Consider the following 16,351-nt stretch of genomic DNA (forward strand, 5'->3'; position numbering starts at 1 on the left):
GTTTTTTGTCATATATGCTGCACCTATTTTTTTTTTTTTTAGTTTGCCCTTTGCTTTTTACTTTCATTTTTTTTTCTTGACTGTAGAAAATCTAAGTTCTCATGGAGCCAAATATACTAATCTTCTGTTTTTTCTTATTTTTTTGTTTCCTCATAAAATCTTGATTGAATAGCTATTAATCTATATTTTGTTTTTAAAATCATTTTCATTTAACATTTTCATCCACATAGAATTTGTTTTGATTTTTGCTGTAATTATCAATGTTCGTTTATTTTCTTTTCTTCTCAGGAAGTTAGCCAAATGTTTCAGCACCATTTTATTCTCCACTGAACACTACCTCTATCATGAATTTTTGCCTGTAGCCTTCCTTCTCAGTCTCGTTATCTATCTGCAGAGTTAATATGTCTTGGGATTTTTGTTAATCAATTTAACATTTTTGAAAGCTAAGAGGATACTTTGCCTGACCACCGAGGTAGTTGGACAGAATGCTCCCAAGAGAATTCATGTTTCCATATCGCCTACCCACAATCTGGCTAATATAGAGCAGACAGGAAGTAGTCAACAGGTGGATGAAAGAATTGAGGACAAGAAGAGACACGTTTTTACTTAGATTTATTTTTCTTTGGAAGGGAGCTAGGTTTTGATTTTTTGTAAGAAAATATACAGTAGACTGTGAGGAGGAGGAACTGATGTAGAGGAAAAGGAAGGAAGGCATGGAGGGGAGTATTCTTAGGAATGCCTGAGATATTGATTGGTTAGTCAGAAGTTGAGACAAGTTCGGAAACCAGTTAGGAAAGGATATATTGCTGGTACAATAAAAATAACAAGATTGAGGGTTTTTTGTTTTGTTTTCATTATGGAAAATGTATGCGGAGCAAGTAGTACAATAGAGTACATGAACCCATCACCTATGTTTAGCAATTATCAGTTCAAAAGTTGGTATTATTTCATCTCTACCGCCACCCCTTTCACCCCTTTCTCCACCACGGGATTACTCTGGAGCAAATCCTAGCCATTCTGTCATTTCAACTGTAAATTTTAGCATGTGCCTGTAAAAGATAAAAAGTTTTTATGACAACAGAACATATTCACAATATAGAGGTTGAAATAGAACGTGCAGTTTTACTAATGTAATGTGTTAGGGCATTCATTTTGATTTAAGTGGTAGAGTGGAAGAACCTTCATTCAGAGATCTACCTGCGTTTCAGTCACGGCTCTCAACTTCCTATGGGTGTCACTCTGACAATAGTCTTCTCTTATCAACACTAAATCTCAATGTCCTCATTAGCAAAAGAAGGGTAAGTAGTTGTCTCACCCATTTCAGAATTATAATCAGATAAGGCAAGAGAAGAGAAAACAAACCAAGTGATATTATGAAGTAGAACTTCAGTCCAATTCTCTCCTTTGTAAATGCCCCCAGGACAAATCATCTGAAGGCAGCAGCTGTCTTTGTCCAGCAGTGTCTACAGTGGCTCCTGCTCAGGTTTCTCTTCCTGAAAAACACATTACTTTGGTACTTTTTATTTTATTTTTTAACTTTAGGATTATAGGCACATAAGTAATTATAAATATCAAGAGAACAATGTTTAGGTTTGTATCTTTCACCTTTTCTGGTTTTCCACTTTTCATCTTGTCCTTTCATTTACCCTGTGTTTCTCTTTAAACGGCGCTGAGAACTGATTGTTCTTTTGGTGTGCCCCAATTCTCAAGACCCTACGGAGTGCAAACGCAAATTTCCAAAAGTTCATTTTAGTGGACTTTTGGCCAACAGAGCTCTAGATAACCAAGTGGGGGGGGGGGGATTACTTGCTCCCCTACCAAAAGCCACAGCAACCACAGAAAAAAGCCTTTAGCTGGGCACGTGTTGATTGCAAAAATCTCTCTCCATCCTTGGGGGGAAATTATTCATTTCCCTATAGGGGGAACTCTAAAGAACATGTTTTCCTAAAAGGGGCCAACTGGGCGGTGTCCTCCTTTCCCAACGCCCAGATTTCTATTCTTAGATCTGGAGATAGGCGGTGGCTTTCATTTTTAATTTTTCCTAGTTTGCACACCCTCCGCGGGGCTGGAGGAGCCCCGGCTGGCAGGTCGGGGCGGGTGGCCAGCCGGGCTGCCGACCGCGCGCCTCCTCCCGCCGCGGTTGCGGGGCTCCGGGCCTGCGGACTCCGCCGAGGGCGCTGAGTCAGTTTCTTCCTGCACGACTCCCGGCGCGCCGCCGCGGCGAACGGGAGCGGGTCCCGGGAGGCGGCGCTCTCCGGGGGTCGGGGACCGGGCCCGGGCCGGCGCGGGGGCCACGGTCACGGTCACCCCGGCCGGACCCAGCTCAAGCCGCGACCCGCCGGCCCGCCCGGGTTCTGCCCGGCGTAGCCCTACCTCGGCCGAGCCTGGCGCAGGCCACTGAGCTCATTTTTGGGGCCTGGGTGGGGGAGGAGGAAGCCGAGGAGGAGGGCTGGGGAGAGGGAGGGCAGCGCAGGGCGGGGAGCCGCCGCCTTCCTCATAAACAGGCGGGCGTGGGTGCGGATGGGGCCGGCTGGGAGCGCTGGCTGCGGGCGGTGAACTGTGCTCGTCCCCGCGAGCAGCGGCGGCGCCCCTGCCCCTGCCCCTGCCCCTTCCCCGGGCAGCCGGCCTTCGGGAGGGAGGGACGGTCGGTTTGGAGCAGAGTCCATCATGGCCAGTGGCAGCTGTCAGGGGTGCGAGGAGGAGGACGAGGAAACTCTGAAGAAGTTGATAGTCAGGCTGAACAATGTCCAGGAAGGAAAACAGATAGAGACCCTGGTCCAAATTCTGGAGGATATGCTGGTGTTCACGTACGCCGACCACGGTAATCATTCGCAAGGAAACTCTTTCCTCCCCACCCCCCCCCCAACCCCCCTGCCTCTTTTGCAAACTTTCTCCTTCGCACTTCGGAGCTGCACAAACCTGGACTCTTGAGAAGCCAGACTCTCTACTCCTTAGGGCAGAAAGAAGCTGAGAATTTTAGGAAGGTCTTGCGCTCACTTCTTTTGCTCCCCCCCCCCCGTTTCAGATCCAAGAGGGGTGCGTGAATTGTGACTTTGCTTCTTTTCCCTCACCCCCTTCTTTTCCAGCCTCCAAGTTATTTCAAGGCAAAAAAGTCCACGTGCCTGTGTTGATCGTCTTGGACTTGTATATGAGAGTCGCTAGTGTACAGCAGGTAAAGGAGTTGTTTTCATGTCGCCCATTCCCCTTGCTCTTTGGAAATAGATGTTTTTCTGTGCCCAGAAGTTCTGGGTTATCTCTGACTTTCGGCTTCACAAACCACAGACTGTGATTTTAAGAAGGAAGCGTTGTCAAATCATTATCAAATGTTAATGATGTAAAAGGGCCCACTAAGTGCACCGTAATTGTTTTGTAGAAGTCAATTTGTGCAACGGACCTACACTATTTGGTTGTTGGTGGGCGGGAAATAATCAGGGGTTGAGATTTAGTTCTGTTATTGGCTAGATGAGTTCATCGGCATTTAATCAGCTCATTCTAAGAATCTTACCAATGTGCAGCATGTCCTAGAGACGACACCATTGTGAATAGTTTGGGAAAGGAGAATAATTAACAGTAATAAAAATTAATAATAATTAAATTAATAAAATGAAGTAGCTGGCAAATTCTCATAGTTTTAAAGTTTTTTTTTTTTTAATTTGAAAACAGATTTCTGGCCTTTAGTTATAGTGTACCTTGTATTGTCTAAAACAAGTGATGTTTTACCATTCTCCTATAAGTTTATATTTGTATTTTCAACTCTTTTCATATGAACTGAATATAAAAGTGAAACTTAGAACCTGTACGGTAGGAAACACAGAAGTTTGTCAAATACTTTAAATATATTAAAAAAAAAAAAGAGTCCTAAGGTGATAGTTAAGGATGATTTACAGTCAAAACAAATTATTGCCTAACGTATTAACTTCCTTTGTAGGTTTTGAGATCTAGAGAACTGAAATCAGTCATTTGCATGTTGTTGGGCCCTGAAGGGAAAGAGAAATGAACTTTGAATTCTATCAAGGTGTAGTCAGAAAGCTAGTGTTTCTTAATACTGGAGAGGCTAGACAGAAGTAAGAATTATCTGGATCTCCAAATCTGTATCTTGCTACCTTCATCTTTATGTTCATCTCTGTATCCAGCTATGACTAGTCTCCGTGAACCATATACCTAGTTTCTTTTATATGAGAACATTTATATCTGGGATATATGGTTATTTCATTTTTTTTTCTTCAACTGAAGTATTTCCCATCTCACTTGATTTTCAGGGAGTGAGGAAACAAAATCATGAAAAGGTGGGAGGCATGATAAAGGCACTGTTCATTTTAGCATCCAGAGTCTGAATTTTGCCCATGAAATATGAGTCACATTTGAAAGCTGGCCCATTGTGTTTGCTGCTCTCCTCCTACATCATCCCTTCTTCCTTGCCTCTGCTTTGGTGTTCAGAAGTGCCTTGTCTGGCAGCCTCTATTCCTTGCTTGGTTTAGAGAGGATTCCTTGCTTGGTATAGAGAGAGTTCCCCGGTTGGGTGCCACTCAGAACCCACAGGACCCTTGGAGGGCTTGGTGTGCAGGGTCCAGAGGAGGCTGTCCTGAACTTGAGAACCCAGGGGAGGTTGGAGCAGACCCACCACTTCGTTCTTTGTTTTAGAAGCAGTCCAAGCCTGGACATGTTTGTCTGGAGTAGCTATGAATGTCACTTAATATCTTGGCCAGTGGATACCAGAGACAAAGTGTGCAAGAAAATAAGGAATTGTCTTTTGATTTGGTTATTTAATGAAATAGAATTATTCGTTTCAGCACTGTACATGTATTCGTCTGCAAAATGCGTTGTGCGTCTTACATCACTTGATTCTCACTGGAATCTCACTGCTCTCTCAGAAATCTCTCTGGACATTTTTAACCTCAGAGTTAAGTAGCTCATTCAGGACCACAGAGCTCATGACAGCCAGGACTCAAGTCTTCACCTACCTTCAGAATCTCTTTCCATCATACATTCTGAATTCACAAGCTTTTCATGCAAGTAAGAAGCACAATGGTTTGTGACAAGTACTGTGGCCATGCTGGCACAACTACATTATCGATTTTAATTATCATTGGTCTTATCAAAGGGATGTAGAAAGGGGTCTCTTTACTGATATTTTAATACTGCACTTCAAAGAAAGTGTTTTTTTCCCTTCAAATTTCTTCATATTTGTGGTGTAATTAGTATACATATCCTTTAATGCTTTATATTTTGGGTTAGTTGGAAGTGCTGAATTAAAACTTCTGAATGATGAATTTAAGAAGGTAAGGTAAGTTAAAAAATAAATATTAAGGTTTCATTCCAGAGTTCATTTAATGTGATATTCCAGACTCCGAATTTGTATTTTAAGGTCTTTTTATAATTTTATTAATGCTCCGTAATAAATGACAGTCTTTCGAGAATGAGTAGTTAGGCTAGCTGTCCTGTAGTTTCCTTTTTCTGGAAGTCATCCCATCATTTCTCTGTGCTCCTCAATTTTATATTACTCGTCTTTATCTGCACAGTTTCAACCTTTGAAGTAAGAGAACGAAATAAATAAAAGTGACTAAAACTTTCTTTAACCCCTGACTCTTTCCCATTGTGCATTAATTAGATGCTTGAGTTTCCAGAATAATTTTAATAACGTGAAACTACCAATTTAATTGTATTATAACTGGGCAGGATAGGAACCTTCTCTCTGAAAGATAAGCTTTTAATTGAGAAGTTTAATGGATCAGTTGTTACCTCTGCTCTGCTGCCGGCGATTCTGTTTAATCATAGAGGCTCAGTTGCCTCAGTCCTTTTGCAAAGCAATTACTGATGCTGCTTATTCACCAACCAAAACAAAACAGGTTTTCTCCTTGAGTCAGTCATGCAGGTACAGAAATGAGTAGAGCATCCTATGTGACTTATGATTTATTTCCCACCGGAAGCTGTTCCAAATGTTATTTTCTGAAATACTTGGGGAAAAAGTCTCCATGTATTTTATGAAAGCACGAAAATAGCTGGTTTCTATGACAGCTGGATTGTCAATGTCTGTTCAGCTTACGTGGAGGAGGGTGTCCTACTTAAATATAGGTAAAAATAGCTGTCAGAAATTGCTGCCTTTTCAAGCAATTTGAAATTATGTAAAAAGATGTAATGACAGAGTAAAGCAATTCATGCTTAATTCAGGAAAGATTCAGGAATAATATCTTAAAGAGATCTGGTGTAATCATTTTGATCTTGTGAAGTAGCCCTTGTTTATTCTTGTAAACAACAGACTTGTGCCATTATTCCTTACTGGACGCGTAGAAATGCTCACCTTGTCATTCAGCTCTGCGTCACTGGGCTCTGCTTCTGCGTCTGTCCTTGTCTTACAAGAGCCTTGCCCTGCAGCACTGTCCTTACCACCGGGCACCTCACTCTTCTCACAGCTTAGCACTTTCAGAGGCTTCCATTTCCCTATTTTGAATGACCACATTTCTAATTCCTTTGAAATCTGGCTCAAGTCCTACCTTTTCTATATTGTATCTTTCTCTGGGTAATTCTGACAGCGAATCCTGCTGTCAGGCTACATATGTCGGTTTTATCACACATCCTACTCAGACACGTTTTCTTTTCTTTTTTTTTTTTTTAGAGATTTTATTTATTTATTAGACAGAGATAGAGACAGCCAGCGAGAGAGGGAACACAAGCAGGGGGAGTGGGAGAGGAAGAAACAGGCTCATAGCAGAGGAGCCTGATGTGGGGCTCGATCCTGTAACGCCGGGATCACGCCCTGAGCCGAAGGCAGACGCTTAACCGCTGTGCCACCCAGGCGCCCCTAGACATGTTTTCATTAATCTCTAGATGCTACATATTCATGCATTTTTTATTTTCTTTGGGTTTTCTTTTTTTCTGACTATAACAAATCTAGTTCTGTAATATAATAGAAAGGATGGAAGATTCCTTACATTTAGAGAGGAATACACGACAAAGAGTAAGTTAAATTTAATCTCTAGTTTGAAATTCAAATACCATATTTTTTAAAAAGGTGTATTTTTAAAAATTGTATTTTTTCAGAAGAGCAATTTATTCAAGTTGGCATCATGTGTAAACAGACTGAAAAAAATTGTATTTACCGTGCATCAGTAAGATCATATTTCATTTGGAAATGGGAAAAAGTCTAGGGATACTTTTGATGTCCACATCTCATCAACTCATATTTGGATGTTCTAAAGAAACCTAGAGGGACCCATTGAGAAATTCTACCCCCTCTCTTTCTTATAGTGCCTTTCTGTTTTTCCTGTACCAGAAGTTACCCTGGTCAGACAGTTCCTTTTCTCTGTCAGTCATTCTAGCTACCCTGCCTGCAGAGCAGTCTTTCCTAATAACTTACTTACTTTGCTATCAAAATTTCCAACTTCCCCTAATCCTCCATTCCTTTTTTCTTAATTAAAAAAATTTTTTTTGGCCTCCATTCCTAACCACTTATTTTCCCCCCTAAAATTAAAATCTTAAGTATTTTATTTATTTTTTTAAAAGATTTTATTTATTTATTTAACAGAGAGAGACAGCCAGCGAGAGAGGGAACGAGCAGGGGGAGTGGGAGAGGAAGAAGCAGGCTCCTAGTGGAGGAGCCTGATGTGGGGCTCGATCCCAGAACTCTGGGATCACGTCCTGAGCCGAAGGCAGACGCTTAACGACTGTGCCACCCAGGCACCCCTAAAATCTTAAGTATTTAAAAGAAATTCTGTCAGGTAGATGTGGCTTAAAAATCTTGTACTTCAAAATCTTGGTGTGTCCTCTGAAACTATTTTTTGTGTTTCATTTTATTTAATTTCTTTTTATCTAGATAATAGGCACATCTCTTAACGTCATCATTCAGAAATGCTCTAATATTTTTTGTATGCCCTTTTGGTATAATTTTTGGAGAAAGATGTATTTTAAATATATGGCTTGCTTTCCTCAGTAAGCATTTTAGGATGTCATTTTGTTTTAAAATAATTATTTAAAAATAGGTAGTCACTTATTCCACTAAGAATGAAGAGACTGAATATGTTCTTTTAGCATGTTTAAAAAATGTGAATATTTGCCTTTCTTGCTTTCAGGTGGGTTGGTCACTTCTTTGCAAATTGATAGAAATCTGTCCAAATACAATGCAAAGCTTAATGGGACCTCAAGATATTGGACGTGATTGGGAAGTACTTGGGGTTCACCAGTGAGTATGACAGATATGTAAAAACAAACTTCTTTAAGTGTTTATCCATACATATGACAATCCCACCCTTGATATATCATATATTTGTAATCCAAGCAAATCTGGTAAAATCCTCCAAAATACAGATATTTTTCCTCAAATCAGTGACTTACATTTATAGAGAGCTTTCTTTCAACTCAGGAGTATATTATCTAATTGAGTTAGAAAACTGACATTTGAAGTAGAATGTCAGGTGCTATTATTATTATTTTAATAATGTAATAATGCAGTTGCCCAATTGTTTAGGTTGTAGACTTTTGATGATTACTTATGAATTCAAACCAACAAAAGTTTTTGCTTTTTAATAGTAGAACTGATACAAACTACTAGTTCTTAAAAAAAAATATGGGTACTAAAATTTGGTTCTGTAAGTAGTAATTCAGAAGTTTATGCTTTACTGTCTTTAAAAAGTACACACATATACATATATTCATGCATATATATTTATGTGCTTAAACCACAGCTTTCAAAATGAAGAAAAAAGAGGAAATCACCTTTCAGCCCATCTGCAGTCAAATCTTGATAGCTGTTTTCCCATCTATGTAACTGTAGTTTGCAACATAATGACTTCATAGATGAGACCACTTCTTTAACCGTAATTAGTTAAGAAAAAAATTTCTGAAAAGGTGTTTCTAGGAAAATCCTTTTTGTATGACTTTTTTCCTTGACATTTAAAAATTATCTTTTCTTATTAACTTTAGGTGTTCTTTATACCTAATGTGATTTTTCTTTACCACAGAGAAGTGAAAACCTATTGTTTCCAAAGACATATCGCTTGTGGAAAATGTGTTTTGTGCAAAACTAAATTTTACATCTCTGTCTTTATTTATTAGTATTATAAGTACCAGCCATAGTTGCAGATTTAAACACAGAAGAGCTGTTTGTTCGTAGGTGACTATGTCTGTGCTTACTCGTTTTTCCATCTCTGATTTTTATGTGTTGCTGTTCTTCAGTTTCCATGATCTAAAGAGTGTTTTGAAAAATTTACAGTTAATGTATGTTCTCATCTCAATTTCTGAAACTCTGTGTCACCTCTAAAGTATGCAGCATTTAATGAGGAACGATACAATCTATAACTGTAATTAGTAATTGAAATGTTATGTGTCCCTTGGTTTGGCTGAGGATTTCCAAAATCCCCAAAGATTAGCAACTTATAATCTTAGGGAGTTTTAGAAAACTCATCTAGTCATATTCTAGTATAAACACACTGTTCAAATTAAATTACATAAACATTTCTGTAGGGAGTCTCATTCCCTCATTCATTCGTTCGGCCATGCATTCACTCATTTGCTCATTCATTCATTCACCCTGTTCATCAAATATTTATTGTACTCCTACCTTAGGCCTGAAGTAGTGTGAGCACGATAGACACACTGCTCTCTATAGTGGAGCCTCTTAGGTCATTCCCAGCAAACTTTATTGTAAAACATAACCTCCTGATTTTCAAGGACTTTTTTCCACCAAAGGTTTATAGTACTAAAGAGGAAATCTCATGTGGAGATGAAGTCAAGAATAGTGGATATGACACGGCAATGTGGGTTGGAAGAGAATTGACCGAGTAGAGGGACAGGGTCTCAATTCCTCACCTTGCCAGCTGGGGACAGTGTGGCAAGTTTCTGGGGAATCTGTGGATGTCACCAGGCTCTGTCTTCTTCGAATGATGTAAAGCTAACCACCACTAGGTAGAAATAGACTAAAGATGGTATATTTTAGAACTGATTAACTCAGAGACTTAAATTTAATGAACTTGAACTAATTGAATATTGTTGATGTATTAGGTTCACTATGATAAAATATTGTCAATTTCGCTTTGAAAAATAGTAAAAATCAATAATTTAAATATTCACATGGGTTCTTAATTTATATGTATAAACTAACATCTTTATTACATCTCTCTATATTTTAATATATCAGCATGCATAACATTCACTTTATATCAAATATAAAAATGGGCTTGATCTCATGATAGTTTAGATATATGGAGTGGGGTTAAAGTAGTTAATAATTGAATTTGAATAGTCAGAGAAAAAAGTTTTAACTTTTTAATTGAGACATAATATTTCCCTCTTAATTGTTGTTATAAGTTTGGCTCAGTTTTAATGGAAGAAAAATGCACAAGAGCTTCAATTTAGGGAATAAAATAGAATGAAATGAATAAAAATATAGGCGAGTGAAGCATAATATCTAAAAACGCAAACATCTAGGTATGATAATTCACTCTTACCTTGATTTCTGTTTTTAATTACAGACTGATTCTTAAAATGCTAACAGTTCATAATGCCAGTGTAAACCTGTTAACAGTCGGACTGAAGGCCTTAGATCTCCTTCTAACTTCAGGTAATACATACATATGTATATTTTTAATGTTGACTCAAATTAAAAAAAGTTTTAATGTCTTTTTAAAATATAAGAATATAATATAACCTAAATATCAGTAATTTCTGTTCTCTCCCTCTCTCTCTCTCTCTTTTTAAAATATTTTATTTATCCATTTGAGGAAGGGGGAGAGAGAGAGAGAGAGCATGAGTGCGTGGGGGGAGGAGCAGAGGGAGAGGGACAAGCAGACTCCATCCTGAGCACAGAGCCTGATGCAGGGCTTGATCATGACCTGAGCCAAAGGAAGAGTTGGATGCTTAACCAACTGAGTCACCCAGGTGCCCTTCTCCTTATCTCTTTTCTTCTTTTTCCCTCAGAAATCCCACCGAGTATCTTGGCCTTAAGCATCACCTTTATAAATTATTCCCAAACCTAATTTCTGTCCCCAGCTTTGCTCCCAAAATCTGGTCCCACATGTTACATTCCCATTAGCTTGTTGGCCGTACATGTCCTTGGCATTATTATTATTATTATTTTTAAAGATTTTATTTACTTATTTGACATAGAGAGAGAGAGAGAGCTAGCGAGAGAGGGAACACAACCAGAGGGAATGGGAGGGGAAGAAGCAGGCTCCCAACAGGGGAGCCTGATGCGGGGGTCAATCCCAGAACGCCGGGATCACGCCCTGAGCCGAAGGCAGACGCTTAACAACTGTGCCACCCCGGCGCCCCGTCCTTGGCATTATTGTAACTTCCTCCATTATATCACTAATATGTGTTCTATATGTTCTAGGATGTGACATAATAGTAATATTTTAAAAATACATAGCATTGCTTTTTGAATACTTGCTAGATGCGAGGCTTCACATGTCAAATACTTCACATGCTTTTAAAAATGTAATCCTCAAAACATCTCTTGAGATAAGTATTTGATCTCAGGTTTCTAGTGAGGGACATGGAAACACAAAGAGGTTTCCTCAGCCAGTAACTAGTAGAACCAGGGTCTGAGTCCACATATCAGGTTCTTTCCTTGAGGACACTTCTGCGTGGAGGATTATGGACCTGAAAACAAAGAATCTTGGTTCGGTGCCATAGTTATGATCATTGCTCTGATGGACACTTGCTATTATATAAGGTTCTCAGAAGAAAGGCTGCTCACAGGGGAGCTAGTCATGATGATAGGGAGCGGTTTTCCCTCTCAAAGTGGTAGAGGGTGCTTTATGCCAAGAGAACAGCATGCATAGAGTTGCAGAGACCTGGGAAGATGGCTTGATAGGGTTGGGACCTGTGAGGTAGGAAGATTTTAAATGTGCTCTTTGGCCCTACTAAATAATGAAGAGCGGATAGGAGAAAGAGAAAGGGGGGGGGCGGTGAAGATCAGAGTATGAAGGGACAGGAGTAGGAAAGGCCAGAAGGTTCTCACCACTTTACCACAGCCTATTATTAAAATACTTAATGGGATGCACCAACGGGTCTTAACCATGATTTGTTTGAAACCCATCCTTGGAAGCCTTTTTTTTCCTTTTCCTTTGTTCTCCATTTGCAATGGATAGGAAACTGAGAGTTTATGAATTGGAAAAATCTCCCAGCACTGGAATATATTGAAGTCAGCAATGTGCAGACAATTAGGAAATCTGACATGTGTCTTGAAAACACTGGTTTATTTAGTATCTTCCATGTAACATTTAGAATTTTGTGCTGTTAGGAAAGTTTTTAATGCGTTTTAAAGTTCATACTTTTAAAGGTTAATTTATAGATTGTTTTTGTTGTTTGGCTTGTTAGTTAATGGATTTAATAGCTATTGGGCACTTACTGTTGTGCTGGTCTCCAGAGAACTCTAGGGCAGATGAGGCAAAATTCCTACAACATAGAAGTGCACGGTCCAGCAGCACAGCCCGATACAACTTTTTGCAATGAAGGAAATGTTGCACCTTTCAATAGCATGGCAAGTAGCCACTTGTGGCTATTGAACATTTGAAATGTGGGAAACTAAATTTTAATTTTATTTAATTTTAATTAATTTAAATTTGAGTTTAAAAGCCACATGTGCTTAATGACTCCTGAATTGGACAGCACAGGGAAAGACAGAAAATGTAGTGTGAGAGGGGCACCTGGATGGTTCAGATGATTAAGCTTCGGACTCTTGATTTTGACTCAGGTCACGGTCTCATGGGTTACGGGATCCAGTGTCACCTCGCCTCGGACTTCCCACTCAGCAGGGAGTCTGCTTGAAGCTTCTCAGCCTCTGTACTTCCCCTCACTCACTCAAGAGCGGATGTTCTTTCTCTCTCAAATAAATAAATAAATCTTTAAAAAAAATAGTAGTGTGAGAAATAATTTCAATTTATTATTTTTTTATTTTTAAAATATTTTACTTGTTTGTTTGAGAGAGAGCGAGCGAGCGTGAGCTGGAGGGAGAGTGAAAGGGAGAGAGAATCCAAAGCAGATTCTGCACTCAGTGCAGAGCCGGACATGGACTGGATCCTACGACCGCTGGATCATGACCTGAGCCGAAACCAAGAGTTTGCCATTCAACCAACTGAGCCACACAGGCACCAATAATTTCAATTTAATCAGAAAAGGACTATAACTGGGATGTGATAAAAAGCATTACAGGGACATAGAGAAGAGAGTAGCTAAACTCATTCAAAGAACTTAGGAGCATGGACATAAACTGTCTAAGTAATCCAGTTCTGTCTCTTATTAGTTGTTGGACCTTGGATAAAGTCACTTGGGTCACTTAATAACCTTTCTGTGCTTTAGTTTTCTTATCTCTAAAATGGGAATCGTGCCTATGTTATAGGGCATGGTGAGTTTTTACATGTGTTGGAGTGAACTGCTTCAACGCGTGTAGGACGTGTTACATGCTAGAGAAGTGTTTGCTATTACTACTACTCCTGTTCCAGTACTGTTGTTTTTACTGACATAGTAGGTGCTGTTTGTGGTTATTTCTCAGCTTATGGCAGGAATATGTTTGGGGTGGGAAAGGGCAAGGGCATCATTCCATGCAGCTAGTGCAAGTGTGAAGGGCTATCAAAGAAAATGTTGAGTCATGAGTAGGGAGTTTAGCATGTTTGGAGTCGAGGCAGTGCATGGAGGGAGGGGGCTGATGAGATACATGAAGTCAGTGTGTGAAGGGTCGTGTTTGACAGATTGAACGATATGAAAAGACCTTAAAAGATTTCAGAAGGGATATACAGCCTCACATTTATGTTAGAAATAAAATGCAGGGGATAAATTAGTTAGGGAAGGATTTGGGCCAAGCAGAGCATTAAACAATCGTGTTTGCATTCCAAGTGAGAGATGATGAGGTTCTGAATGCAATAGGAATGGGGGTGCTGCTACCTCAAAGGGAATTTTCAAGATTAGTTAGAAGATAGACTCGAGAGACTTGGTGACGAGTTGATTCCTTGTTTGGGCAGAATGTGCAAAGAGGGGAAGGGAGGATGCAAGAAGGAAGATGACTTGGTAGTTTCTCTCGGGCAACTTGGATGATGGTATCACTGAAGAAGATAGGGAACAGAAGGCGGCTAGATATGGGGTGCCCATGGAATATTCAGAGGGTGTTGTCTAAGAGGCAGATAGAAATAGGTTTCAGGAGTTTAGAGCAAAAGGCCTTGGCTACAGGTATTGATTAGGAATCATAGAGTTATTGTAAAGTGTACTGGGAACTTATTTCACTTAGAAAGATTGTAGAGCTTGATAGGTCTAACATCTGGGGTAATTAAGTGGTTTATCAAAAAGAAGAGTCCACAAACCATTCATAGTCCTCATGTAAAAACCAACACACTAAATGTTAAAACAGCTATTTATCTGGGGCATATTGTTCTTTTCAAAATAGGCAAAATCACTTTGCTGATATTGGATGAAGAAAGTGATATTTTCTTGTTAATTTTTGATGCCATGCGCACATTTTCAGCCAATGACGAAATCCAGAAACTTGGATGCAAAGCTTTACGTGTGCTGTTTGAAAGAGGTATTTAAAAACATCAGATTCTCTATTTTCATATTTATATAAGAAGCAAGGGAAAAGTAGAATATAATTATGATAAAAAGGTATCTAAAATTTTACTATTTATGAAGACGTGGGGGCTGTCAGTCAAGGATAAATAATGGGGTTAATTCAGAAATACCGCTTGTTTTGTGGAACAAATTTCATTCATGGGTTATAAATTATGCAATTGTAGTAGACTTTCTTCCATTGCTTAACAAGACTTAAGGTTCACTTTGCAAACCGGATGTGTAGGTGTTAAGAAAGAAAAAATAGAACTGTGAAGTCAGAGCATAGATTAAATTTGGATTTATGACGTTGAGTCATTTCCAGGGATTTTAGAAATTGTTAAAGGCTCTGTATGAAGAACCAGGAGGTTTGCAGAGTGTCCTTAAGAAAAAGACAAATATGTATTTTATCTCATGAGACTAAGATTGATAGCAGAGATAATCATGTAATTTTGGAGTTGGTTGGAACCGTTCCTCCTTCCACTGACTTGATGAGGGAATAGATCAGAGAGGTGACATAGGCAACCTGCCTGTGGGCACACAACTAGTTACCACCACTGCCGTTCAATTTGCCACCATTTTTTGAGAGCTCCTTCTGCATCATTATGAGAATCAACAGTGCCGGAGGTTTAGGATAAGAATAACTTATGTGGGTTCTGTGTCTAGATCAGTTTGCTACTTGAGTTTCTGGCCCCTCCAGGAATGGAATAGATCAACATCTACTATTTAATTCTTGTCTCATTTCAAAAAGACTTTAAACAGCTTACAGATATTTATAATACATTAGAGAAAAAAAATGGGTGAGGAAAATGTGTGAAGGGAAAATAATATAAAGCCTGGTTAAATTTACTAGTGACTCCAGGTCCTGTATCCTTGTCAAGGCATGGACCAGAAATCTGGTTCTCTGCTTCCTGTCAGGCAAAAAAGAGTTAAAGGTCGCTTGTTACAAAGTTATTTGAGATAAAAATAAATCCATTTATCAGGAGAAGTGATCAGTCATAGGAGACCTGGGAAAATACTCTCTTGGGTTTCCCTGGGTGAGATGATAAAGTACACACATTTTATAGGGAGTACAAAGTGTATTTCAGTGAAAGAGACTCTCTCAAGTGTCAGAACAGCATGGTCCTGGAACCCAGCTCTCTGATGAATGGACTTGGCAGAGAAAAGGGTTTACTGTGAGTGGGGAATCAAGGAACTGCATGTCTTTTGGGATATCTTCTATAAATGTTTTATCTTGCAACTAAGCTTTTGATAAGAACCGGGCAGATCTGAGTGAGGTTCCATTGTCTCATAGGTCTGTCATCTTCTGTGTTGCAGTTTAAGGGCACATTCTTATTGATGGAAGAAGGGCTAATATCACTCTCTGACCAGCATTGTGGGACCCATCCAGGACATATGGAGAAGGACCAGGGAATGTTAAAAGGAAGCTCTTATTCAATAGAAATAGTGTCAGTACTGACAGTATTTTGGTTACAAATAGAGTAGAAAAATTTCTGAGTTTTCTAGGACTATCAAGTACCCTGGGACTTACTGGCACTTGTAAAGTGAATTCGCAAAATTTAAAAGTATACTGTGGAAACTGCTCTATAAAATGAGAAAGTTCCATGATACTCCTCACTTATTAGAAGAACCTAGCCAATTTCAATAATTTTATATGGACATTGGTATCAAGTTGAAAAACAAAAAAGTAATGCTGATCACAAAGAGAGCTGTGTTTTCCAGCATCTTTGTGCCATCCTCACGCTAGAAAAACCAGAATGGTATACATGTTTTTGAGCTACCCACCCAATACAATGACTCCAGATGGAACTATTGGTCTGAT

The 16,351-nt window shown here is 39.3% G+C and overlaps 2 protein-coding genes across 7 annotated transcripts in view; one reads left to right on the forward strand and one right to left on the reverse strand.

Annotated features, from left to right (window-relative positions):
• Positions 1-327: 327 nt before the first annotated feature.
• LOC130544867 (skin secretory protein xP2-like) lies at positions 328-2,666 on the reverse strand. The gene is made up of 3 exons (XM_057318826.1): positions 2,477-2,666; positions 1,606-2,384; positions 328-1,493 (listed from the first exon to the last, which is right to left on the reverse strand). Exons 1-2 carry the CDS (start codon positions 2,664-2,666, stop codon positions 2,032-2,034), a joined length of 543 nt encoding a protein of 180 aa, XP_057174809.1. The 3' UTR covers positions 328-1,493; positions 1,606-2,031.
• LRRK2 (leucine rich repeat kinase 2) overlaps positions 2,060-16,351 on the forward strand; it is a 135,620-nt gene continuing 121,328 nt past the window's right edge. For 5 of the 6 annotated variants that reach the window (XR_006409898.3, XM_057318803.1, XM_026502095.4 and 2 more), the window contains exons 1-5: positions 2,060-2,821; positions 3,087-3,172; positions 8,067-8,176; positions 10,464-10,552; positions 14,372-14,506. Coding sequence is in view for 5 of the 6 variants with exons in the window: in XM_057318803.1 (XP_057174786.1) it covers positions 2,668-2,821; positions 3,087-3,172; positions 8,067-8,176; positions 10,464-10,552; positions 14,372-14,506 (574 nt within the window). In the remaining variant the exon portion in view is untranslated. The remainder of the gene's footprint in view (positions 2,822-3,086; positions 3,173-8,066; positions 8,177-10,463; positions 10,553-14,371; positions 14,507-16,351) is intronic. The other variant, XM_057318806.1, reaches the window with a different exon arrangement.

This window comes from Ursus arctos, unplaced genomic scaffold (assembly GCF_023065955.2).
Source record: "Ursus arctos isolate Adak ecotype North America unplaced genomic scaffold, UrsArc2.0 scaffold_26, whole genome shotgun sequence".
NCBI classification, from domain to species: domain Eukaryota; kingdom Metazoa; phylum Chordata; class Mammalia; order Carnivora; family Ursidae; genus Ursus; species Ursus arctos.

Coding starts and splice junctions, on each gene's coding strand:
- LOC130544867 (XM_057318826.1), bottom strand. CDS start 2,666: ATGGACTCTGCTCCAAACCGACCGTCCCTCCCTCCCGAAGGCCGGCTG. Junction 2,385..2,476: donor GAGGAAGGCGGCGGCTCCCC/GCCCTGCGCTGC, acceptor GGCCTGCGCCAG/GCTCGGCCGAGGTAGGGCTA.